General features: G+C 53.0%; 1 protein-coding gene across 6 annotated transcripts; it reads right to left on the bottom strand.

Annotated features, from left to right (window-relative positions):
• On the bottom strand, positions 1–26,013 carry CD5 (CD5 molecule). Of its 6 annotated transcripts, XM_024347177.3 has the most exons (11): positions 25,726–25,977; positions 13,227–13,265; positions 9,224–9,529; positions 8,727–8,789; positions 8,129–8,470; positions 5,800–6,093; positions 4,802–4,927; positions 3,897–3,950; positions 2,700–2,819; positions 2,010–2,100; positions 1–1,563 (listed from the first exon to the last, which is right to left on the bottom strand). In XM_024347177.3, exons 1-10 carry the CDS (start codon positions 25,778–25,780, stop codon positions 2,012–2,014), a joined length of 1,488 nt encoding a protein of 495 aa, XP_024202945.1. In that variant the 5' UTR covers positions 25,781–25,977; the 3' UTR covers positions 1–1,563; positions 2,010–2,011. The 6 variants fall into 6 exon arrangements, with proteins under 6 accessions (XP_024202945.1, XP_024202941.1, XP_024202942.1 ...); XM_024347173.3 differs by lacking the exon at positions 2,010–2,100 and having other exon boundaries at positions 25,726–25,991; XM_024347178.3 differs by lacking the exons at positions 1–1,563; positions 2,010–2,100 and adding an exon at positions 2,108–2,408 and having other exon boundaries at positions 25,726–25,987.

Here is a 26,013-nt window from a genome sequence, read left to right as displayed (position 1 = left end):
TCATTTCTCCTCAACTAAACTCTTTATTTTTGGTTTGGTTTTTAAGTAGGCCATGGTTGCTTTGAGGCCACTGTATGGTGGCCAAACTATAGATGAAAGAGCTTTTATTAAAAAAGGCACTGATGGGAGACACTGGCTTCCCCCGAACCTTTGCCCTCCCTAAGAGCAGCCTCTCAGTTCCCTTTTGAGAAGCCCCCTCACCTCCACCAGATATGGGAAGACAAATGGGGTCCCTGTTTCTGGATTCCCAGCATGGTCGGGGGAAGATCTGTGACCTGGGCTTGGCCACGGGGGCTCTCAGAAGGCAAGGCCTGGTTGGAGGGTGTTGGTGGGGGCAGAAAGCTGAGCAGATTCTGGGAGCAGCCCACCCCATATCCTAGTAACTCCCTTTTGCTCTTCCAGACTTATTATGCGGCTTGGACCATTGATGCCTGTGCTCCCAGGAGATACAGCATCAAATGGCGTGGAGAAAGGCCCTGTCTTAGGATGTGTTCCCATGTTGCTTCACCTTCTTAGGGAGCCGCCGCAGTGAGCTGCGCCTGGCCTCTCCCTTGATCAGACCCGAGGCTCCTGGGTAGACCTCCTCTTCTCACTTGCAGTTAAGGAAGCCGAGGCCCCACGGGATTAGGTCCAAGATCTCCAAGTACTAGAAGAGTCTGTTTTCGTCAAGGGAGTTATTCAAACCAAAGGAACATGACCAGCCCCATCTCTGACTCTTGGGTTAGAAGATGAACTGTGATGGGCTGAAACTACCTCAGCTTGGGACTTTTAATTGCTGGGTGAAGCAAAAAACCAAGTTGGTTAAGGTTTACTAGGTGCCCCTTTGTGCAGGGCCCTGGGTGGCACTGGTGCCCTGTGGGCTTGACAGCCAGTGGAAAGGAAGGTGTCTTTAGATGAGGGGGTTGGGGAGGGGAGTCATAAGACAGAGGGAGTGGGGTGATGCTGTGGGTCAGGGTGGTGCCCACCCAGACCCCTGGCTGGCAGCTGCGGTGAACGCGCAGAGCTGTCTTTGTGCTCAGGTGAGCAGCCTCTGACCACCACGGCTGCAGAGGTCTCCGGGAGTCCCCTTCCTGTCCCTCCCCAGAGGGATCCGCAGGGGTGGATGCTGCACAGAAGAGGCCAAAGCGCTCGATTTGTCAGGAAGGAGGAAAAGCACTACTTACAAAAAACTATTCAAAATGCACTCGCCCAGCTGTGAGCTTCCTTGTCACTCCTTACCAGGGACAGAGTCTGAGGAGAAAGCCGATTTCACTGAGACGCCGCTCCCCAGCGGGCAGGGAAAGGGGGCCCCCTTCAGACACCCCCGAGTCTCTAGTTGGAAGGCTGCTTGTTTTGGGGCTTTGCCCACCACAGCTTCCACAAGTGGAGGGGCGGCCGAGCTGTTGTGCAGCAGAGTGTGAGCTGGCCTGCCACTCGGGGCAGCAGCGCCTGTCCGGAAGGCTTCTGGCCTCTGTCCATGTTCTGGCCGGGGTAGAAATAGGGACATGATTTCGAGTGAAGAGCGGACAGTTTTCTCAGGACAAACAGGTCTGGCTCTCGGCTTTTTGCTCATGGATCCCAGTTCTGTGGGGTGAGAAGGAAATGTGTTAGAGGAAGACACCGCAGAGGTGATGCAGGGAGGTCGGGGACAGGACCCATGCTCTGGGCTCCATTTTGGGGACGGCTGCTGTCCTGAGCCAGGGGCTCCTTCTCCCCGCTGGCAGGTTGGCAGCTCTAGAGGGGTGTGACTCCATCACGGAGCTCTTAGGGACTCTGCCTGTGTGGCCTTCCGAATGGAGTTTAAGAGTTGATTGTTAAAGTTCATGATTGCTCTGCTCTAATTGTCAAACCAGCTCGTATAACCTAAACAGCTGACGTTTGTCTTTCTCTTTACAAGAATCAAGATGCTGGGGGTCCCCTATTCATGTATGGGCAGGGTGGGACTGAGGGGAGGCATTGAGTGGCTGGTGCTCACCCCCAGGACTGTGGGGGACCCTGGGGTGCTGGGGTCAGGCTGGAGACGGGCTCACCTTTACAGCCTCTGAGCCCCATGCAGATCATAGTCACTGTCGGAGGAGTTGTCAGGCTGCGTGGAGGAGCGATGCAGAGCCCCTTCCAGAGCTGGGGAAAGAAAGGACGCTGTTTGCAGAGGGTTTTTGACTCCACAGAGCCCCTTGGATCCTAGAGCCGCTGCCCACAGTGGGTTGGAAGATCACAGGGGCTTTATGAGCCGGTGACAGCCCCGTATCTGTTTTGATCAAATCAGCCAAACGTTCACTAATGATGCTGAACTCCAGGCTCCCTGGGGCTTAATTGGTAGTGCCAGTCTGGGAGCCTTTAGTACAGCGCTCCTGCAGCCCACTTAATGGCTCTCTTCTGGCCCGGAGGAATCCAAGGGGCCTCATTTACCATCCAGGCCCCTCAAGGCCCTGCAGGGAAACAGGCCCATTAGGTCACAGCAAGGCTGGGGTTGATGGCTTTCTGAGTGCATTCTTCTCTCCAGATGAGTAGTTTGTGGTCTCAAACGGGACAGCTGGGGCCTGCAAAGGCTACATCCCTTCCGTACCCCTGCTGCATCCTGCGACGTTTGATCCCCCTGCACCCTGGGGTCTCCATTCTGTCTTTGGGCCATCACCCGACCTTCAAGGGCATCACGTGACCTGCCTTGGCGGCCTGCTGCAGCCCTGCCTGCGTGCCTGGGAGCACCCGCTGGTGCTTACCTGGATAAGCTGACAGGCGGGAGTTCCTGGGAGGTTGGCTGTATTCGTTATCCACGTGGGAGGCTGTGGGGTTCTCAGCATGGGATCGGACGGTTGCCGTGTGGTTGCGATGGAAAGACACTGGGCAGATGGTAGGAGACAGTGTCGTTAGACTTGTGGCTGTGTCCTCCGTCTCCTTCCCCAGCAGGTGCCCAGAACTTTAATCTCTTATTCCCGTGATGTTAGCGGGGAGAGGACAAAGGCACCCACAGCCCCTTCAATGCATCCCCCTCTCCTTTCTTCCTGGGAGGTTCATGCTAGCAGGATCAGCAGCAGACTTTTAGAGCAGGTTTGGGTAACCCAGCAATCTGACTGGCAGGGTGGGGCCTTCCATGAGTCGGTCATCAAGCATTTACCAAGCAGGAGACTGGAGCACAGGTGACGGGACAGATCTGCTCCCTGCCCTCCAGGAGCTGAGGGCCTGTATGTTATTAAGAAAGGCTGGACAACACAGAGCCCTCTTGAAGGATTTGGCTGTGGACTTGGGAAGGGGGAAGAAGGTGGAATGGGAGGCAGGAAGAGCGCCATGTCTCCATCCATTAGGGTGTCTCTGACTGTGGCTGGAAGGAGGGAGGATGAAGACCAGGGATGGTGTTGGGCTGGCTGCACCAAAATGTCCTAATACTGGCCCTGTAAGTTGTTCCATGATGAAAATAACTTGGACAGCCCTTCTTAATGGATCCTTGCTTTGGAGATGGGCAATACAAAAATGCCCATTAAGGTTCTGATAAGTCCTGAAATAGCTATGCTTAGCTGTGCCTAACTCATGGTTTTCCAGATCTGTTGATCAGGGAGGCCTCTTGTGAGTGCTGCCTGTTAACATCCACTGGCTACTGTGTTGGGGAATACTGCTGGAGGAGGTGAGGGCTGCTGGGGACCCTAGAGATGGGGCGAGGGACAGAAAGGATACCATGAGATGTTTCTACACTCTGAGGCTTCAGTGGTAGAAACCGCTCAGCCATCAGCCCATCAAGAAGCCTCTGCCCTCCCTGGTGTGGGGACGTCTGTTGGCCACAGTCACATGTCAGACAAGCACCGTGGAGATCAGAGGCTTCAAGCAGCCACAGGCTCCGTCTGTGGTCAGCAGAGAGCCTCGACTCTGCCTCCATGGCCTCTGTCCAGGGCCTGAGGGAGGCTCCCGCCTCCGGGGACACTTACTGTTTTGGTTCATTCCCGTTGGGCCAATCCACTGGCGCTGCTTCTTCTGGCGGACTGGGCAAGAGACAAGAAAGGCACATCAGAGTGGTGGGGGCAGGTGTGGGTGGGGGCAGGCAGGGGTGGGGACGGGGCTGGGCCTGGGAGGGAGATGGTGGCGGCAGGTGCAGCTGAGGGCAGGGCTGCTGGGCTCTGCCCCTTGGAGTCTCTCGTAGGCCTCAGTTTCCTAACTTGCTCGGGAAGGGAATTGCAGCCATCCTGTGCCGAAGGAGCAGGCCGAGGATGGTGTAGAGGTGCCCGGCTCCCCAGGAGAAAAGACCACAGGCGTTTAGAACTAGACCTGGGCAGGCACTAGGACCTGACACTGTCCTGCTGGGCCCTCTGTTCCCAATCTCTCCCCTCTCACTTCTTTGTCTGAATAATTTCCTCTTAAGTTCTGCAAGGCAAGGAGAACAAGCCCCCGCGTTCACAAGGTGTGCGATTGCCCATTTGGTAGATGAAGAAACTGAGGGTCAGAGAGAGGAAGTGTCCCAATCAGCATCTCGGGCAGTGGTAAGTGGTGGGGCTAGGCCTGGGATGTGTGTCTCCTACCATCAGAGGCCGTACTGAACACCCTCTGGGCCTGCCACAGCCTTGGGAATGGCCACACCTTCTCTCTGACCTGGAGTGGGTCTCAGCTGGGCTCCAGAGATGGACAAATTAGCAATTGCAATTTTGTTTACTTTGTGTTTCTGTTACTTGGGGCAGAAAATGGCTAATGGGCAGGAGAGGGGAAGGCTGGGTGGTGAAGCAGAGGTGTCCTGCGTGCCCAGCTTTCTGGAGGCATGACCCCTCCTCCGGAGGACTCTAGTGCAGCCCCTCCAGTCTCTGCACGTGGGAACGGAGCCACTCAGGGCCGTGACACCTACATTTCTTCACTAGCTTCTTGTAGGCAAGGGGGCCGCACACGACCAGCAGCACCACCAGGAGCACCAGGGCCAGGATGATGCTTGCCACCGTGCCTGCGGCCAGGCCTGCGGGGTTTGGATCCTGGCCTGGGGAAGGAGGAAGAGTTAGGTCAGTCCCAGTCCTGGGGGGAGAAAAACTGTGGGAGGGAAGCTGCTGGCTCCTTGCTCATCTGAGAAATTCACCAGCATGCATGGAAGGCAATGATCTATTTGGCTATCCCTCCATCTATCTCTAGAATTCCCTGCTATCCACTCACCCACCCACCATTTGTCATCTAACAGTTGATCATCTAGCTATCATTTGCCACACTTGTTATAAGCTATTTAATTTTCTACCATTTGCCAGTTATTAGTGATCACCTTGCCATCATATACCATCAGAAACCAATATATGATTGCATACCAATAGCCAGCGGGGCCTCTATTCTTGATCCATCCATCCATCTGTCCATCCACCCTTCTGTCCATCCATCCATCCACCCACCCACCGATCCATCCATCCATCCATCCAGCCATCCATCCATCCACCCACCCACCCACCCACCAATCCATCCATCCATCCATCCATCCATCCATCCATCCATCCATCCATCCATCCATTTCTCTCTTTCACTTGCCGTTTGGTTACCATTCATGTAGCAAATATGTGCTATCTACCATTTGATTTTCTGGCTTCCACCTTGCAAAAGTAGAAGGTAGAAGGAGAAGTTCTATGACTCATCAGCTGCCTGACTGTGATCTGCCTGTTGCTTGCCCTGTCTCCTATTATTGTTCATGCCCATTGCTGTCTGAGTACTCTTGCTCCCTAGCCTTCCAATTTCCCTGTCTCCATCCTTTCTGGGTCTCTGGGACTCTCTGTCTAGCTCCCCAGGGCTTCCCTTTAGAGACATGCACCCTGACCGGGTCCTAGAGGTAAAGTAGTAACTGCTTCCACCCACTGTGGGCTGTGGCCAACTCACATGTGACAAACACCTTCTTGCAGTAGGAATTTCTCTCCCAAAGTTCGTGGCACTGGGACAGCTTCTGATGGGGACAGAAGAGCCCCCGGGATGTTGGGTCACCAGCGTCCAGCACTCGATAGGAGTTGACGCTGCCACACTGCTGCTCCCGGCACACCTCCTCCCACCGCAGCGAGCTCCTGGCTGAAGAGCTGTCACACAGGGCTGCCCACTGAGCCCCCTGGCGCACCTCCACGGTGCCTTCACAGATGCTGCTGCCCCCCACCAGACGGCTCTGCACCTTGGGCTGGAAACCTGAGAGGGGAAGCAATGGGAAAGGAGGGTGCAAGTGTGACCCTGAGCCTGTGTGCTGCTTCCTGGGGCCCCATGCCACTGGCAAATCGGGGCCCTGGCTAGGGGAAGGCACTGTGTGGGACCACCAGGAGAGGCAGCCTTCTTTTCTGCCCTTCCCTCCTTCTGGCACCCTCTGTGGCTCTTCCCCTGACCCAGCACTGTCTCTGGTGCCTGTGGGCAGCTGCCAGCACCATCCTGAGACACAGCAGCATAGGCGCTTTCCGCAGGGAGGCTGTTGGCAGCCATCAGCAGGGAGTTGGCTCCATGCCAGGTGGAGATAAGAGAAGAGCGTGGGAAATAGGCTCCACCTAGGTCCACTTCTCACTTGGAAACATCTTGTCATTATCCCGCTGCACTTTGGGAAGAAGGAGGACTTTTCAGAAGAGGGAAACTGAGGCCTGGGGGTTGGAAAGACCTATTGCCCTGAGTCCTGGCAGTTCACAGTTGGGACAGATCGTGCTGCCCAGGCACTGAATGCTGAGGGCCAGGCTTTCAGCAAGTGGGGCCTGGCTCAACAGAGGCATGCGTTTATTTCTGCCTGCCAGGGTGGGGCCTGGGAGTCTGTAGCTGAGGCCCACACATGCTCAGTTTAGAGAGAGTTGTGATCTCACCAGCTTTGCCCAGTTTCCATAGCAACATCCACCTTCAAAGCCCTAGTAAATCTATTTAGAAGAAGCTTCAAAGGCAAGAACCCTGGGTATGGTTTTACAGGTTGTAGCCTGCAGGAAGGATAGTAGCTGAGGGGCGGGTGGGACTGCGAGCCAGCCCCTGCTCTCCTCATCAGGCCAAGAGCCCCTTGGGAGCTGCTTCTGCTGGGGGAGGGGCAGCATTTTACTAATTTACACCAGGTACCCAGCGTGCTTGCAGGACAGCCAGGTGGCCCCGAGCAGTGATTCCTAGATTTGTGCACATAAATCACTGAGGACCTTGCTGAAAAGTGGATTCTGATTCGGAAGGTCCAGGCTGGGGCCTGAGCACCTGCATTTCTAACCAGCTGCTGCTGGTCCAGGACCACACTGAGTCACCAAGGCTCAGATAACAGGCTCTAGAGTGACCCTGCTTGAACAGAAATCCCAGCAAGTGCTCCATAGTACTGGGCGAGAGGTTTAGCCTCTCTAAACCTCAGCCTCCTCACTGTAAAAAGGGATGATAATAATAACACCCACCTCCTAAGGCCATGTGAAAAATTTAGAATGTCCAGGAATGGTCCCTGCATGAAGTAAGCTCTCGGTAAGTACAGTGCGGACTTCACTGAGAACACTTCCGGCCATGGGAACCCACTACTTCCGGAGGGAGGCGTACTGCGAAGTTTCTCCGTTTCTCCCTTCGTTTCAGCTGTGGTTTCTTCCCTTTAGTTTTCTTCATTGATCCTGGTTTGGCCCACCGGGGTCTCACAGACTCAGTCTCACCTGCCTCCTCCCCTCAACCACAGAGCGGCGTCATTCTCTTTACCTTGTCAGCGCACGGCGCAGGACCTTCTGCAGAGCCCTCTTGGGGGCCGTCTCTGTTTCTCTCTTTGCCTGCTGTGCTCTGACTCCCGGGCCTCAGGGACCTCCCACCTCTCACCATTGCTGCAATGCCAACTCTTGGGATTTACAAATGCCCTTCCTGCAAGGCCCACCCCTCCAAGTGCCCCATCTTTGGCACAAGCCATAATTCCTACCTAGACATTTTTTTTTCTCCCCCAGACCCACGAAGAGACCTTGCCTCCTCCTGGAAGTCCTGCCGACTCCCCTTCCCCATGTGGCAGCTGAGCCAGCGGTTCCTTTGGGCTTGGGGTGTGTAGCTTTGCAGAGATTACCAAGGCATCGAGTGTGGATGCATCCTCCCCACCCCAACCCTTGTTACCTCTTAGAGGCCAAGACCAGGCCTCCACTTCCCTTGTATTCTCCATAGTGCCCTGTGCTGCACACATGTTCCCTGACCTTCTGGGATGCTCTGTGACCCCACCTAGGGCAGCAGAAGGTGTCATGGGGCTTGGCCAGGTCTCACTTACCTGAGCAGAGGAGGGCAAGAACTCGGCCACTTTTCTGGGGCTTGATTTTCCTGAAGCAATGCTCCAGGGAGGTACAGCTTGAGTTCTGGATCTTCCATTGGATTGGCAAGGGCTGGTGTTCCCGTGGCTCCCCTGGGTCTTGGGCTCTGCCTGCCTCAGTCTCTGGCAGATGCTTCAAGAAGGAGCCACACTGGAGGTTGTTGCAGAGGAAGTTCTCCAGGTCCTGGGTCTTGTCCTGGGCCTCATAGCTGATGGTACCCCCCAGGCTGCCGCTGTAGAACTCCACCACGCCGGCACAGTGCTGGCCGCCAGACTGTGCCACCAGCTGCAGCCTGGGAGGAGCTAGGAGAGGAGAGAGCAGGATGGGGAGCCACCCTGAGCGCCGAGGGCTTCCTGGGCACTCCTTGCTGTTTGGCCCCAACTTGTGGACAACTACTGACTAATGCTTAGCCTTGGGAGGTGATGGGGTCCCAAATATTGCGTAGAACACACCAATACTAAACATTTCCACCTTTGTCAGAAATTCCAATGTAACTGGGCATCTTGGGTTTTTATTTGCTAGCTCTGACTCCCTATGGGGGGTTCAGAATCCTCTTACCTGTGGGCTCTGGAGTTGTGGTGGGCGGGGGCCTTGTCGTTGGAGGTGTTGTCTTCTGGGGTTCTGCAATGAGACACTCTGGTGAGGGAGGAGTGGGTGGTGTGGGGAGGGCCGGGGGCAGCCAGCAGCCTTGAGAGGACCAGGAGCTCCTGGCATGAGTGCCACTTGGCACAGCAGGTCCACTTGACCCACACGTTGTCTCTAAGCCTCCTGCGAGGCGGGAAGTACCACCCCACTTCACAGATGGGAGAATGGAGGTTCAGAGGTGACGATGAAGTCAGTGATTGGCAGAACTAGGTCCTCCATTGCCATCCTACAGATGGGTGCTGGCCCCTTCCAGTCCTCCTCCTGGGTATGTGTCTTGGGGAGTGGTTATAAACTGGGGTCCCCCCACCCCTTCCACCAGCCTGCTCAGACCCTAGATCACAGGCCTTGGGCAGTCTCCTCGGGGCTGGCGCCCAGGCCCAGGGTGCCCGTGTGGCTGGCTAGTTACCCACCTAAGCAGGTGAGGCCCAGAGAGTGACACATGTCATTTCTGCTGTGGCTGCAGTTGGAGAAGGAGCCCAGTTGTCCGTAGCAGATGATTGAGCTCTGAGGTGTGTAGGTGACAAGGAAGGGGCCAAGGCTTAAGGGCACCCCACAGTTCAGCCGCTGGCAGACTTTTGACGCTTGAATGGGGTCCTCCCACTGCTTGGAGCTCCGGCCCCAGCTCTGGCTGCAAACCATGTGCCATCCGTCCTTGAGGTAGACCTCCAGCTGGCCCTGGCACTTCGAGTTGGAACGGGTGAGCCTTGCCTGGAAATCTGGGGTTCAGAAAGGTGTGGTGGGGGTCAGGCTGGGAGGGGTTCCCCACTGGCACCCCTCACTGCCCTCTCCCTAGGACGCCCAGTTGAGCTCCCTCCTGCCCCGTGGGCTGCCTGCCTTGCCCCTTGTGAGCTTCGTCCCTTCTGGGGCACTGCAGGGGCTTCCCAGAGGACCCTGACCCAGGCAGCCCTGAAGCTAGACCCAGGAGGGTGGGGCTCCAGATTTCAGAGTCAGAAGGGAGCTCAGATAAATGGGCAAGGTGTTCTCGGCACCCACTGTCCAGCAGGATGGCCCCTGTCCTGGAAATTCTGTCTCAAGGGGTCTGAGATTGGGGCTGGTGTCTGCTTTTTAAGAGATCTTTAAAAATTAATTTTAGGCCAGGTGTGGTGGCTCATGCCTGTAATCCCAGCACTTTGGGAAGCTGAGGCGGGCAGATCACCTGAGGTCAGGAGTTTGAGACCAGCCTGGCCAACATGGTGAAACCCCATCTCTACTAAAAAAAGAAAAAATACCAAAAATTAGCTGGGTGTGGTGGCAGGCGCCTGTAATCCTAGCTACTCGGGAGGCTGAGGCAGGAGAATTGCTTGAACCCGGGAGGCAGAGGTTGCAGTGAGCCAAGATCGCGCCACTGCACTCCAGCCTGGGTAACAGATCAAGATTCCATCTCAAAAAAAAAAAAATTTTTATTGAGGTAATTTTACATACAGTGAAATGCACTCATTTTAAGGATACTGTTCGATGGAATTTGACAAACGTATACATGCATGTAACCACCACCATAATCTAGATATGGAACATTTCCATCATCTAGAAAGTTCCCTAAGGCCCCTTTATAGTTAATTTCCCTGAATCTAGCCTCAGGCAAACACTGATCTGCTTTTTGTCACAAAAGATGAGTTTTGCCTGTGCTACAATGTCATAGACATGGACTCATACAGCATGGATTTTATTTTGTTTGATTTGGCTTTTTTCGCTTAGCATGTATTTGAGATTTAGCTATGTCACTGGACGCATAAGTAGTTCATTCCTTTTTATTGCCGAATGATAGTTCACTACACGGACATGCCAATTTGTTTTCCATTCACCATTTGATTTGTTTCCGGGTTTTGCCTACTATGAATAAGGCTGCTGTGAACATTCACATACAGGTCTTTGTGTGGGCGTTTCCATTTCTCTTGGGTAAATACCTAGGAATGGAATTGCTGGGTCATGGGTAGACATGTGTCTTGTGTGATTTTATCAAACTCCATGAGGGGAAAAATATATGTGTGTGTGTGTGGTGTGTGTGTCTGTGTGGTGTAGTGTGTGTGGTGTGTGTGATGTGTGTGTGGTGGTGTGTGTTGTGTGTGTTGTATGTGTGTGTGGTGTGTGTAGTGTGCAGGTGGTGTGTGTGTGTGGTGGTGCGTGGTGTGTGTGTGGTGGTGCGTGGTGTGTGTGGTGTGTGTGTGGTGTATGTGGTGTGTGTGTGGTGTGTATAGTGTGCATGTGGTGTGTGTGGTGTGTGTGTGGTGTGTGTGTATGTGGTGTGTGTAGTGTGCGTGTGTGTGTGGTGTGTGTGGTGTGTGTGTGGTGTGTGTGGGGTGTGTGGTGTGTGTGGTGTGCGTGTGGTATGTGTGTGGTGTGTGCTGTGTAGTGTGCATGTGGTGTGTGTGGTGTGTGTGTGTGGTGTGTGGGGTGTGTGTGTGGTGTGCGGTGTGTGTGTGGTGTTTGTGGTGGTGTGTGTGTGTGGTGTGGTTGTGTGTATGTGTGGTGTGTGTGGTGTGTGTAGTGTGCAGGTGTGGTGTGTGTGTGGTGGTGCGTGGTGTGTGTGTGGTGGTGCGTGGTGTGTGTGGTGTGTGTGGTGTGTATAGTGTGCATGTGGTGTGTGTGGTGTGTGTGTGGTGTGTGTGTATGTGGTGTGTGTAGTGTGCGTGTGTGTGGTGTGTGTGGTGTGTGTGTGGTGTGTGGGGTGTGTGTGGTGTGTGTGGTGTGCGTGTGGTATGTGTGTGGTGTGTGGTGTGTAGTGTGCATGTGGTGTGTGTGGTGTGTGTGTGTGGTGTGTGTGTGTGTGGTGTGTGGGGTGTGTGTGTGGTGTGCGGTGTGTGTGTGGTGTTTGTGGTGGTGTGTGTGTGGTGTGGTTGTGTGTATGTGTGGTGTGTGTGGGGTGTGTATGTGGTGTGCGGTGTGTGTGTGGTGTTTGTGGTGGTGTGTGGTGTGGTTGTATGTGTGGTGTGTGTGGGGTGTGTATGTGGTGTGCGGTGTGTGTGTGGTGTTTGTGGTGGTGTGTGTGTGTGGTGTGGTTGTGTGTATATGTGGTGTGTGTGGGGTGTGTATGTGGTGTGCGGTGTGTGTGTGGTGTTTGTGGTGGTGTGTGTGGTGTGGTTGTGTGTATGTGTGGTGTGTGTGTGTGGGGTCTGTGTGGGGTGTGTGTGTGTGTATTTGCATAAAGAGCTCCTTGAAGAATATGCAAGAAACAAATAAACGTAATCATTACCTGGGGTGTTGGGGTCGACGTCGGGGGCGACTGGGATAGACGGGAATAGAGATGGAAGTGAGACTCTTCACTACAGATCTTTTTATATTTTTTTAAATTTTTGAGCTGGATGAATGTGTCACTGATTCAAGAAATTTTTAGAAATGTGAAAGGCTCTCCCAAGTGATTCTGAGGGGTAGGTTTTCCCTGGTCGGGAACCACGGGTCAGGCTACCCTTTTCTTCCGACGAGGACACTCTGGGGCCAAAGCTCAGGGCCAGGGCTTGCCAAGGGCACTTGGCTAGTTAGAGGGAGAACGAGCGCGTCTCAACACCTAACATTGGTGGGGTGATTTGCAGGCTGTCCGCCCAGCGAGCTGGCTCGTTGCCGCTTCACCAGGCAAGAGATTTTCTTCCCATTTCACAGCTGGGGAAACTGGGGCTCAAGAGGTCAAGCAGTGTGCCAAAGCTTGGAGCTAGGATGTCAGTGCAGGGTCCAGATCGTGCTTAGGGCCTGCCAAGGCCCCTGTCACCCCCTCTGGCTGCACAGTGGCATCTCAAGACCCTTCAGCCACAATTCTCCCCAGGTACATTCAGCACGATGTTATCCCAGTCAATGTGAAGGAGAGGTCTGTGGTGAAATAAGGGTGCAAAGTGCTGGGTTAAAAAGTGTCATGTATTTCTTCGCTGCAGGATTTCTCAGATCCTTTACTGGGCCGGTGTACACTGTCAGTCTTCAGTGGGAGATGCAGTGTTGCCTGCCCTTTGTCCAACATGCTCCATGGAACCCTATTTGGGAAACAGCCTCTACGACTAAACTCCAACCTCTAAGGCTGGACATTCCACACACTTTACCATCAGTCTGCAGCCTCTCTCTGCAGACTCCACTCTAAACATCTTTGACCATGGAGCATCTGTCAGGATTGGGTGGGAAATAAGACTTTGCAAGGTACATTTATGAGCTGGGATGTCTTCTGTGCATGGTGAGCGGGTCATAATAATTATCATGAGATCTGGCATTTGTGGGTGATTTACGGCTGTCGAGGGCACCCACCTGCATGTGAGCATCTTAAACGTGCAGTGTCTGCATCTGTGTGCCTGTGTATGCTGGGGTTCACTCTCTCTGTAGGGTGGGGTTCACTCTGGCAGAAGTGATGGCTTCATCGAGAGGTCCCCGATGGCCTGATGAAACCACAGCCCCACTCTCCCCCTGCCCCAGGCCTTTCTCCATGTGGCTCTTCCTTACCTGGGTCATACCAGCTGAGCCGTCCGAGGCAGGAAGCGACTGCAGAAAGGAGAGAGGAGGGTCAGGAAGTGAAACCTCCCACTCTCTCCCTTCTCCCCAGCTCACCCACCCACAGCCCGAGCAATGGCCCTTTCTGCCTCCCCCTATCCACTATCATGGGTTTTAGGGACAGGAATTTTCATACTCCAGGTTGGAACCCCTGAGTGATATGAATTCTATCTAGTGGGCTGCAACTATCGATTTTTTTTTCTTCTTAAAAAACGTTACTTTTAAAATGAACAGACGTGAAATTGATTTTTTCTTTACTGCATGATTCCGTGAATGTCACATATATAGATGTGTGTGACCACCATCACAATCAAGGTATACACCAGTTCCATTACTCCCTATCTCAAATTCCCTCATGCTAACCTTTGTAATAATGTAACCATCAATTATTATTATTATTACTTTTTGAGACAGGATATCACTCTCCTCACCCAGGCTGGAGTGCAGTGGCATGATCACAGCTCACTGCAGCCTCAACCTCCCTGGCTCAAAGAATCCTCCCACCTCAGCCTCTTGAGTAGCTAGGATTACAGGCATGAGCCACCATGCCTGGCTAATTTTTTTACTATGTATGTATGTATGTATGTATGTATGTATGTATGTGTGTGTGTATGTAGAGATGGGGTCTCACTATGTTGTCCAGGCTGGTTTTGAGCTCCTGGGCTCAAGTGATCCTCGTGCATCAGCTTCCTGAAGTGCTGGGATTCACATGTGTGAGCCACGGCACTCAGGCCATCAATTTTTTAAAAAATGAAATGGAGTAGAATAGAGAGGCCGTGCACGGTGGCTTATGACTGCAATCCCAGCACTTAAGGGGGCCAAGGTGGGAGGACCGCTTGAGCCCAGAAGTTGGACCCTGCAGTGAGCTATGATTATGCCACAGCACTCTAGCTGGGTGACAGAGTAAGACCCTGTTTTTTTTTTTGTTTGTTTTGTTTTAAATAAATAAAAAAGAGAATGTCAGAATGCACTGATCACTTTTTGTGTGTTGGGGGTTGCAATGTAAAAATGTCCCGCATGTTGCTTCCACTCAAAAAAAGTTTGAGCTCCTTAGTTCTAGAGAATGGAGAAATGATCCAGAAAGGGGCCGGGCACGGTGGCCCATGCCTATAATCCAAGCACTTTGGGAGGCCGAGGTGGGGGGATCACTTGAGGTCCGGAGTTTGAGACTGGCCTAGCCAATATGGTGAAACCCTGTCTCTACTAAAAATAACAAAAATTAGCTCGGCGTGGTGGTGCATGCCTGTAATCCCAGCTCCTCTGGAGGCTGAGGCAGGAGAATTGCTTGAACCTGGGAGGTGGAGGCGCAGTGAGCTGAGATTGCACTACTATACTCCAGCCTGGGTGAGAGAGTGAGATTCTGTCTTTACAAGAAAAAAAAAAGGAAAGAAAGAAATGAGCAAGAAAGGGAACCAAGAGAACATTTGCTACTTTCTAGCATTCCCAAGGCAGGATAAGAATGACAGCCACTTATCTTTAACAGCTGCCCATTTCTGGAGAAGACCAAGCTCAAAGAGATGGCGTGACCTGCCCACAGTAGTGTAGCCAGCTAGTTGGCAAGGGAGCCAAGGCGACAGGCCCAGGGAACACGGGTCTGCAGGGAACCAGCCTTCCCCCATGTGGACCACGTGGAAGCTCTGCCTCCTTGTAGCCTGGTCTCACTGTGGAGCGGGGGCAGGATTGCGGGGCTCTCAGCAGAGCAGCTCATCTGTGGCTGGGGAAGAGGTTTAATTTGGGTGGGGACGAGGTGAAGTAGCAAGCTCACGTGGCTTCAAAGCTTAACCTCTGTATTCACCACCTAGCTTGATCAGTTAGGTGCAAGTACTGTATTTTGATTTCCATCTGTCCGACTTGGGTTTACTCTTGGATTTACGGCACTGGGTCAAGGAGACTGCTTTATATATTAATAGTGAAAGGCTGTGTTCAAATTGTTTGTGAGAAATTTTTGCTTGGTGTTAAAAAATAGGTGTGTTTAGCTGGGCCAATGGCTCAAGGCCGTAGTCCCAGCTACTCAGCAGGCTGAGGCAGGAAGATCACTTGAGCCAAGGAGTTCGAGTCCAGCCTGGACAACATAGCAAGACCCCATCTCTTAAAAAATAGGTGTGCTTTGAAAAAGCTGTTCTCGCTTGAGTGTTCTCAAGCTGGCAGTTGAATTTTAAGGGGTGATGTGCTCCACAGTTCATCCTTGTCCCCGAATCAAGACTCTTTGTAATGAAGTCATCATGGCCATGTGATAAGTTTCCCCTGAATCTGCAAGATCCTTTCGTGGCTGTTGCTCTAGGAGTCACGGGCCTTGGAAGGGGAAGGTTATTCTCACCAACAGGGAAGTGTACAGAGCTCTGGCCTGGGTGGAAAAGGATGGTCTAGTTGTCAATCGTCTGATCAATTTTTTCTTTTTTTTTGAAACAGAGTCTTCCTCTCTTGCCCAGTCTGGAATGCAGTGGCATGATCTTGGCTCACTATAACCACTGCCTCCCTGGTTCAAGCAATTCTCCTGCCTCAACCTCCCGAGTAGCTGGGACTACAGACATGCACCACCACGCCCGACTAATTTTTGTACTTTTAGTAGAGATGAGGTTTCACCATTTGGCCAGGCTGGTCTTGAACTCCTGACCTCAGGTGATCCACCCCCCTCAGCCTCCCAAAGTGCTGGGATTACAAGCATGAGCCACCGCGCCCAGCCAATCATCTGATCTATTGCAGTGGGCAGGGCAGCCTCAGGAGGCCATCAGGGAGATGTCCAGCTAGCGAGAGAAATCAGGAAGGAGGCCCTTTTGTCCTGCCCTCACCTCTCACTCCTGACCTCTCATTCCCACCTCCCTCTCATCCCAGCTGCCCATCAGGAGCAGGGCAGTCTGCCTTGAAGGAGTCATCCCTCTGGCTAAGTCTCGAGGGCTAAGGCAGCTTGAAGTGCCACCTGTGGGGAGTGGGAGTCCAAATATCTGCCCTTCAGTGCTACACAGCTCAGGATGGGTTTTCAGTCACCGATGACTTTCTACTGCTCCAGTTCTGAGTATCAGCTCTGCCACTTCCTGCCTATAGAGTCTGGGGAGCACGTCTGTCCTGTCTCTGTGCCTCCAAGCCACGATTTCCTCACTCATAGCATGAGGATGAGCATGGGACTAGCTTTCTAGAGCCATTGTGAAGATGAGATGAGCTAATCGGTGTAAAGGGCTTAGCCCAGTGCTTCCTGGCCTAGTGCTCAGAGCTGGTGCTACTGATCTGTGGAGTAGGGTGGGCTGGGGGAAGCTGTGCCCAGGGCAGCAGACCCTCAGGGAGCTTTCCCAGTGGGAAGATTCCCTGTCCAGGAGCACAGAGATCCAAGCCATGGGGCTCACCACTTCCTTCTCCTAACTTGGAAACTTCACGCGGATGGTCCAGACTTAGGGTGGTTCAACTTACGACTTTTCAAGTTTGCAATGGGTTTATTGGGGTATTAAATGAATTTTTGACTTAGGATGTTTTCAGCTTACAATGGGTTTATTGAGAGGCAACCCCACTGTAGGTCAAGGAGCATCTCTATTTCCTGAGTCATCATACTCAACGTTCATTATTAACAGCAGCTGCCAACTATTGAGCACCTGCTGCATACTTAGCCCACGGTATGGTTCATCACAGATATTGTTGTTAATCTTCCACACAGCCCCATCACGAGAGTTGAGTACGTTCCTGGTATAAATGTCAGGAGAGGGCAAATGCCCTGTCCCGGGTAATATGGCTGGCAGGTGGAGTCGAACCATGTGTCTGACTCCAAAACCCATGCTCTCTGCTCCCAGCCACCCAATTGCTCCTCCAGAGTGCCAGCTTTGGAGATGCAGAGATGAACACCACCTGGGTCTGACCTGGAAGCGCTCGTGCAGCCAGACCCTGAAGGCCTGGGGACACGGACTGGGCCTGACAATCTTGGCAGATTCCACACAGAACAGCCTAGGTCTTGCTCAGAGAACATTCTCAGGAAAGACTGAACAAGCTGGAGAACCAAGTGAAATTCTTTAAAAAATGCTCTAACAAATGCTTTAATAAAAAAGATATTTATGCATTCTAGAGTGTCGCCCTGGAACCTTCCTCTGGGTGCCTGTCTGGTCCCCAGATGAGCAGCAGTTCCTCTCCTCTCCTTCCATCTCTATCACCGTCACCATCATCATCACCATCACCGTCACCATCATCATCACCGTCACTGTCACCATCACCAACACTTTAAAAGTTTTCACTCTTCCGGGCCTTTTACACATTAACTCTCCCAGTCCTCACCACAGTGCTATGAAGTAGGTACTATTATTTTGGTCCCGATTTTACAGACCAGGAAACTTGAGAGGGGTTAAATGACTTGTCCAAGCAGCTAATGAGTGCTGGGGCCCGAACTCAAACCTAGCCGCCTGGCACTGAGTCTTGAGCTTTTGCTAGTGAGGCCCAAACTGCCTCCCTTCCCTCCAGCAGGAAGCCCATGATGGCCTGCCCCAGGTTTCATTGATTCCTGCACCACCCTGGTGTGCAATCCTGATCAAAGGGAATGAACTTGTGATTCCGTTCAGTCAGTAAAACATGCAGTGAGAAGACTTAGCTATGAAGTGCTGTGTGACCTTGGCAAGCCACTCAGCCTCTCTGGGCTCAGTTTCTTAATCTGTAAAGTAAGGAAGTTAGATTCCACAATCCCTCACCTTCCCCGTGGTTCAAACACCTATGATCTATAATCTTTAGCTCCTGATGGATTTCAGCAGCTGGTGGAGGGAGGGCGGTGAGATGTCCAGCTGACTTGGAAGCTTCCTGAGTGTGTTGTGTATATTCTTTCTGCCTGTCCACGAATATGTTCAGGTTGTTTTTTATTTGCTTGTTTGTTTTTCACTTATAATCTAGGGAGCAGAATGAACATTGAGGTTTTGAGGGTCCACAACCTATTTCCATTTTTTAGTTGCTTCTCACAGGGGTCAGACCAGCACCCTCCATCCCCTGAGCCCTGCGGTCTGTGTTCAGGGTCTCCCTGACCCCCTCTGGGGGGTCTACAGCTTACTCCTGCACCATCCTTCCTAGCCTCATGAAGCCTGAGGCTCCTGCTATTGCCAAAACTGTGGACAGAATCCCCGAGACTCCAGACCAGGAGGCCCCCAAGGCCTGGAAGTGCTATGCCGTTTCCTTATCCGCCAGCCACCCCTCACCCCGAGCAACTGGGGCTACGGATGAGAATTCTCTGAAGACCCCTTCCTTCTCCTGCCCACCTCCCCTTGCAGCTCCCACAATTTAGGGCCTGGACTGGGCAAACCCAGGCAAAATTCAGGGCTAAAGAAGTCAGACGGCTTCTCACACCCCCGGATCCCCCGTCTCTTGTCTTTGCATTGGCAGAGACAATATTTTTGGCCCTGCCTGCCCTGAGGTCTTGGTGAGGATATCCTGCTCCCTGTCCCTCTCATTCCTCTTGCCCCCACAGTATTCAGGATAATTCTCACTTTGGCTCTCATTACGGCATCCCATGAGTTTTATTTGCTCTGCACAGTGTTTAAAAATTTTTTGAGCCAAATTAAAAAAAAAAGGTTTCTTTTAATTTTGTTTTGCTTTTTAAACACATTTCAAGATCCAGGCGTTTTGGAAAAATAGGACATCCTGGCTCCACTGGCTGCACCTCTGGAGGCCCCAGGCAGTGGCGGTGGCCCTTGCCTTCTGTTTTGTCAACGCCTCGCTGGCACCTCACGGTCGCCATGTGTGTGGAGAGACCTGGCTTCAAACACATGGCAGTGTCTGCAGCGAAACATATGCAGTTTCACACTAAGGGGGATGTGTCAAGATTATAAATAGCCTCCCATTCGTTCAGGTCAGGATTTGCACCAAATGCATTTGCCAGAAACTTACAAATGTTTTTTGGGCTTTGGAATTACAGATGAATATTTGTTGACTTGCATGATGGGTCCCAGTTTACAGAGGAAGAGGCTGTCGTGGTGCATGGGAGTGAGAACTCAGCAGAGCCAGAATTCAGCCCAGGGCGGCTGGCTTCGTAACCTGCACTCCTGGCCCCTGCCTCTGGCTCACTCCTAGGTCCTGCCGCCCCTGCACCCTCGGAAATGGAGGCAAGGGTGTGGCCTGCTTAGGGTTCGGCAGGCACCCGGATTCACAGGCCTGTGATAATGACCGATGATAATAAAATGACAGCATCCTTACCCTGTGCAGACCCCAGGACAAGGGTTTTTCACAGAAGACCCCATTTCTTTCTAGAGCCTCAGAAGACGGGGGGCTATCACCACTTTGTTCCACAGATAAAACACCTATGACTGATTTAGTGTAGTTTGCAAGTCAGGTGTTCCCTTTTTCCCGTAAACAGTGATTCCTTCTAACAGTCCACAGACCTCCCCATAGCTACAGCCATCGATGTCCATGAAATACAATAGATCTGCCTGTGTTTTGGGTAGGATTCTGGATTTTCCTTCCTCGAATCCTCTATGTTGGCTGACTTGAAAGGTCAGAAGCCCCTCTTTTCTGAAATGACAGTCATCTGTAGAGTTGGAGCTGTATCAGGGCTTTAGGGAAACGAAGGTCGTAAAGGACCAAAATTCCCTTTCTTGGGTTGAGCACAGATGAAATGATTGGTTTATGATTAGGCGGCTTTTATGTGCAAAACACATATAGAATCACACTGGGCTTACACCAGGAGAGGCCTGGGAATGGAGCCCGCAGGAAGGAACAGCAGATTCAGGTCTCTAATCTGGCTCACCCAGGGCCTGTCCCAGTGAGCGGACAGTGGGTCGTGGGCAGAATGACCTTTGCTGTTTGAATTGTTATTTCTCTCTCCCACTAGTAGTCTGCTGTTGCATGAGTTTCGCACCATATACGGTGTCTCTGCTGTCACAGAGACAAGGCTTTGGTTTTGTTTAGAGCTTTACCTACCCCAAAGCTCTCTCATGCACTAGACTTGTTCTTTCTACCCACAGCCCTGTGAAGAAGGGACCATGCTCACCTCCATTTTCAGATCAGGAAACCGAGGTTCAGAGAGGCTGAGTGACTTGCCCAAGGTCACACAGCTAGCTGGTGGTAGAGTCAGGAGAGAAACCCTGTCTCCGTCACCTGACAGGGCCTGTGGGAGTCTACCCCAGGGAGGCCCCAGAGCCTGCTTGCTCTGGAGTACAGATGGGGGAAACTGGGGCCAGAAGGAGGGAGGGGTTCATTCCAGATGTCTCTGTGGGAATCTGTGGCAGTGCATGGGACCCTTGTCATCTCTGCAGACTGCCACCACCCATTTCCTATGCTATTCCTACCGTATCTGTCCCCCGGAGAGGAGTATTAGGGTCCCTCTGGACACCATGAAAGTCAGGCCTTGAAAGGTACATGATGGTGATGATGATGCTGGTCACGGTGATAGTGGTAGCTATAGAAGAAGTGATCCAGGCCCACAGTCTCTTATCTGCAATTCAAAATCCAGAATCTAAAAGTCTTGTTCGAATGCATTTGGTGGGAGGGTGTTTGCTGTGTTACATCCCTCTAAGTGTGCAAATTCATGTTTCACTGCAGAAATGGGAATGTGTTGAACGCAGCGTGCTGCCCCAGGCCTCACTGCGTGTGTTAAGAGCACACAGTATGTACACGGTATTTCCTTCTACAATCTGAAACCTTCTGGAGTTCCAAATGCATCTGGCCTGGGGTTCAAGATGCACTTGAGGACCTGGAGAGGTGAGAGTTATGCTCACCTCTCTGCTCCTGTGTGGCTGTCCAGTGCATGGGAGAAAAAGCCTAAGTCCTCACGGGGGCATCCATGGCCCTCGTGGCTGCCTCATCGACCCCCCACTGACCTGCAGCTGGAGGCCCCTCTGCCTGCAACGCTTCTCCTCAGGTCCCACACGGTGGGCTCACTCCCTTCTTTCAAATATTGACTCAAATATCATCTTCTCATGAGAGCCGCTGAATCCTCCCCAGGTACCTCACACCCCACCAAGGCTTCCGGTCCCAGCCCTCCTCTATCTGTCTGTCTCCACACCTCTCATGACCGTCTAGTATTCGCATAATCACTAGCTTAGCTTGTCTCTTGTTTGTCTCCCCATCACACCCTGACTACTATGCCAGATCCACCAGGGCAGGGATTTTCCACCGTTTTGTTCACTGCTGTGTCCTCAGCACTTAGAACAGCATCTGGCACATAGTAGGTGTTCAATCCATACCTAGTCTCTGAATAAACCCGATGTAATTATTGCAGTGATCTTTTGAGGTGGACACAGCAAGGAACCCCTATTTTTATAGATGAGACCCTGAGAGATGTTCACTTGTGGGTGGCCAAGCAGAAATCAAACTAGGTCTGCATTGCTCCAAAGCTCCCCTCCACAGGGCTGTGCACATATGTGTTCATACGCACACACAGCACATGGACACACACACACAGTAGATGTTCAATTTCACACACACACACAGAATAGATGTTCAATCAATTTTGTCAGGTTAAGCTGAATTCGCCGCCTGGTCACTGCAGGGAAAACCCCTCTGAACTGATGGTGACAGAGTGACCCAGGAAGGCCAGGTCCCTTCCTGGGCCCCCAGGTCCCTTCATTCCCTGCTGGAGGTGGGGAACTCTGGGTCTCCGAGGAGGATGATCCAACCAGGGCCTCGCCCAGCCTGGGACAGTGGGCCTGCTGCCCTGCTCCCAGTAGGAGCCCCACCCTCTCAGGCCTGTCCTTCCCCCTTGCCTTTGCCCTGCCATCCGCTCTGCCTGGGACCCTCTTCCCTTTTTTCTCTGCCTGGCTGGCTCCGTCCCTCATTCAGGTCTCAGATTCTCAGATGAGACCTCGCCTCCTTAGAGAGGCCCTCCCTGCCTGCCCAGCCAAAGGGATGTCCTCCTATCCCAGTGCAGACTGTATTGTGCCTGAGGAACTTGCTGTTCTCTGCATTGCACTCAGTATTTCAAAATGTGTAAATATTTCGGGTGCCTTTTTTTTTTTTTTTTTTTTTTTGAGATGGAGTCTTGCTCTGTTGCCCAGGCTGGAGTGCAATGGCGCGATCTTGGCTCACTGCAACCTCCGCCTCCCAGGTTCAAGCGGTTCTCCTGCCTCAGCCTCCTGAGTAGCTGGCATTACAGGTGCGTGCCACCACTCCCGGCTAATTTTTGTATTTTTAGTAGAGATGAGGTTTCACCATGTTGGCCAGGCTGGTCTTGAACTTCTGACCTCAGGTGATCCACCCGTCTTGGCCTCCCGAAGTGCTGGGATTACAGGCATGAGCCACCATGCCCGGTCTTTGGTGCTTGTTTACTTGTGTTCTCTAACAGGTCTCCTGTTAGCTGATCAAATCCTTGAGGGCAGGGACTCCTGCCTTGGTCCCTGTATCCCCAGTGTTTTGCAGAGCTGGATGCACAGGAGATGCTCAATAATATTTGTAGATGAAAAATGAATGAATTAGTGAATAAATAGCCTGTGCAAGAGGATTGAGGGGTAGAGAGATTGACGGCTGTGCAGGCCTCTGGCAAGACCCTCCTCCCCATTGGCTCCTACCTCGCATTGTTTCTTGCTGACCCTGGTAATAATAATAATCATAGTTGTTGCTGTTATTATTGTTTATTGAGTACTTACTATACTATATGCCAGGATTGTACTTAAGCTCTGTGTGCATTGATTCATTGAATCCTTATAAGCCTCTATGAGGTACTGTTGCACCCAGTTTACGGATGAGAAAACTGAGGCTTACAGAACTAGTCCAAGGTCGCCCAGTTGGTAAGTGGCAGACTGGAATTCAAACTGCAGAGTCCATGACTTTCCCACGTCCCAGTGCTGGCTTTCAGAGTCGCATCAGCTGGGCCAGTCAGGGACGTGCAGTTTGTGTTAGAGCCGCTTCCCCGCCTCACTGCCTGCAGCTGTCCAGGCAGGCTGGGGCTGAGAGGGCAGCAACTGTGGGAAGCCCTGGCCTGTCACTAGCACCCAGGCATGCTGGGGGCATCTTCATGCCTCAGGATCCAAAGGTCCCCAAGCCCCGATGCCAGCCAGGAGGTTGTGGTGTCCCCAGGGCTCTGGCATTGCTGCCTCTCTCCTTGGAATGGCTCAAAGGGTGCCTGCACTGTTTGACTCCAGCCCCAGCCCTGGCCCTTGGTGTCCCCAGCTTTGGTGGCTGTATCTCTGCTGGTGGAGGTTGTGTCCCAGGGCCATTTTCCTGCACACGGAAGTGGCTTTGGTGGCCTTCCCTTTTAGCTAAGGGAGGGGCCTCTGTGAAGGCAGGAATGCTGGGCTGGGGTCGGCTCGGCTGTGCACCAGCTGCTGCACTCTGGGTTTGCACTCGGCCTTCCTGGGCCTCGCTTTTCCCCACTGTAAAATGGGGCCAATGGGCCCACCTACTTCATTGGCTGTTGTGAAGCTTGCAGCAGAAAATGGCTTTAAAAGTGCTTTGTAAACCGTTACCCACTGAACAAAGGGAATGCTTGGTACCCACCGGCTCACTCAGACACTGGGAACTGAGTATTCCTGGGGTTCAAGGAGGTCCCCATACTGGGGGTGAAGGGGCTACCTCCAAGTCTTCCTGACTGTGGCCTGTGTTGGGCCAGGGGACTTGCCTGGTGCCATCAGGAGCCTCACCCATGATGGGATTCAGTTGGGAGGGCCCTAGAGCAGGACACGGGTTCCCATACTCAGCTGGGAGCCGCCCTATCTCAATGAAGTCTGAGGCCAGAAGTGAGGAGCAGGTGGGGGGTTTAAGGGCCTGGTCCCTCCTCAGCAGGGTCCCCGAAGCCAGCCAGAGGTCTGTCTCAGGCCTCTTACTTTGGGACAGAAGGCATTTTGTACCTGTTGTTGTTACATGTGAGAAGAACCATGTGAACATGTGTGCACAGGCGCCATTGTCACATGTGTTGGGGAGATAATCCTGCCTTTGGAGGCCGCATTGTGCTCATGAAAGCACACACACACAGTTCTCACACACATGCGCACAGACTCCCACACACAGACTCACACACAGACTCACACACAGACTCACACATTCCCCCCCACACAGTACTCACACACATGCCCAGAGACTCACACACAGAGTCACACACAGACTCACACATTCCCCCCCACACAGTTCTCACACACATGAACACAGACTCACACACAGACTCACATGCACAGACTCACACATTCCCCCCCACAAAATACTCACACACATGCCCAGAGACTCACACACAGAGTCACACATTCCCCACACACACACAGTACTCACACACATGGCCAGAGACTCACACACAGACTCACACATTCCCCCCACACACACAGTACTCACACACATGGCCAGAGACTCACACACAGACTCACACACAGACTCACACATTCCCCCCCACACAGTACTCACACACATGCCCAGAGATTCACACACAGACTCACACACAGACTCACACATTCCCCCCCAGACAGTACTCACACACATGCCCAGAGACTCACACACAGACTCACACACAGAGTCACACATTACCCCCCAACACAGTTCTCACACACATACACACAGACTCACACAGACACACACAGACTCACACATTCCCCCCCCCACAGTTCTCACACACATGCACACAGACACACACACGCACACAGACACACACACATGCATTCCCCCACACTCACACCTGCACACCCAGTTTCCCTAGAAGGCTGCTGAGGCTCCCTGCTCAGGCAGGCAAGGCCTCCGGACCCTCTCCCTGCCAGCCTGGAAGCTTCTCGCATCCTCCTGTTTCCAGCCCAGGGTCACGCACCTCTGTCACCCTGCCAGACCTTCTAAATCCTCAGGAAGTGGGTCAGGCCTCATCCAGTTCACACCCCCAACCCCCACATTTCATAAATGGGGAGATCAAGGCCTGGAGAGGCTTGGGGACCTATCCAAGGTCACACAGGGTTGGGCTTACAACCCAGGGCTGGAGTGAGAGCAGGCCCAGCGTGTAGTCATCCCAGCCGGCCTGGCTGGGCCCCTCTGGGACTGACCCAGGACTGGGCATGAGAGGGCCTAGGACTTCCGCTATGAGTCCTTGACATTTGCTCAGACATCGTCCTCAGAGGCGGCTCCACCCTGCCTTGGCCCACTGTCTGTCCAGAGCATCATCAGAGCTGCCTCGGAGACGGCGAGTTTCCATGTCTCTGGAGGCGACCAAGTAAAGGCTGGGCTGTCAGTGGGGGACCCTGCAGAGGGAGGCCTGAATGCTCTGCTAAAATCCAACTCAGCCTAGGAATCAAGTTGTCTGGGCCCCATCAAATGCGGGTCCCCCCTGCAGTCTCTCTTGCACTGGAAGGGTAAAGCAGGGTTCTCAACAGCGCATGAGAGAGGCAAGGTTGTGCTCCTGGCAGGTGGGACATGCAGGACAGAGGGCCAAGCTGCGGCTTAGTGGGGGCAGGCAGGGATCCCAGTGGCCCCAAATCTCCACAACGCTCCAGAGGGCTGACATGTGGATCCCAGAGTCAGCCTTGGGTAAAACTGGGAACTCCTTCCTTGCACCGGAGTGAGCCCGGGTGTTCGCAGGACACCCGGGAGGGGTACTCACCCAGCATCCCCAGCAGGTACAAGGTGGCCAGCGGTTGCAGAGACCCCATGGGCATGGTTTCTGGCCTTCTCTTGCCTCAGCCTGGGCAGCTCGGCACAGCAGGTGAGGGTGTCTGGCCGGGTATCTCGCTCTCAGAGAGGGAGACGGCGGGGTGGCGTGCTCAGGGAGGGGTGGGACGGGGAGCAGGCAGTGTGGGGCCTGCGTCACCCATGTTTGAAGTTGAACTGTCAACTTCCTCCTGGCAAAACCACCTGCCCCTGTTTGAATGGCAGCCCTGGCCTCTGCCAG

This window comes from Pan troglodytes, chromosome 9 (genome assembly GCF_028858775.2).
Source record: "Pan troglodytes isolate AG18354 chromosome 9, NHGRI_mPanTro3-v2.0_pri, whole genome shotgun sequence".
In the NCBI taxonomy this organism is placed as follows: domain Eukaryota; kingdom Metazoa; phylum Chordata; class Mammalia; order Primates; family Hominidae; genus Pan; species Pan troglodytes.
This window is presented reverse-complemented; position numbering and strand designations above follow the sequence as displayed.

Bases quoted from the DNA above. Each gene is read 5' to 3' on its own strand.
- CD5 (XM_024347173.3), bottom strand. From the start codon at position 25,780: ATGCCCATGGGGTCTCTGCAACCGCTGGCCACCTTGTACCTGCTGGGG. The intron at 8,790-9,223 runs GTGGGTAACTAG...GTCTCATTGCAG, and splicing joins TCTGGGCCTCACCTGCTTAG to AACCCCAGAAGACAACACCT. The intron at 6,094-8,128 runs GTAAGTGAGACC...TTCCCCTCTCAG, and splicing joins TCTTGCCCTCCTCTGCTCAG to GTTTCCAGCCCAAGGTGCAG.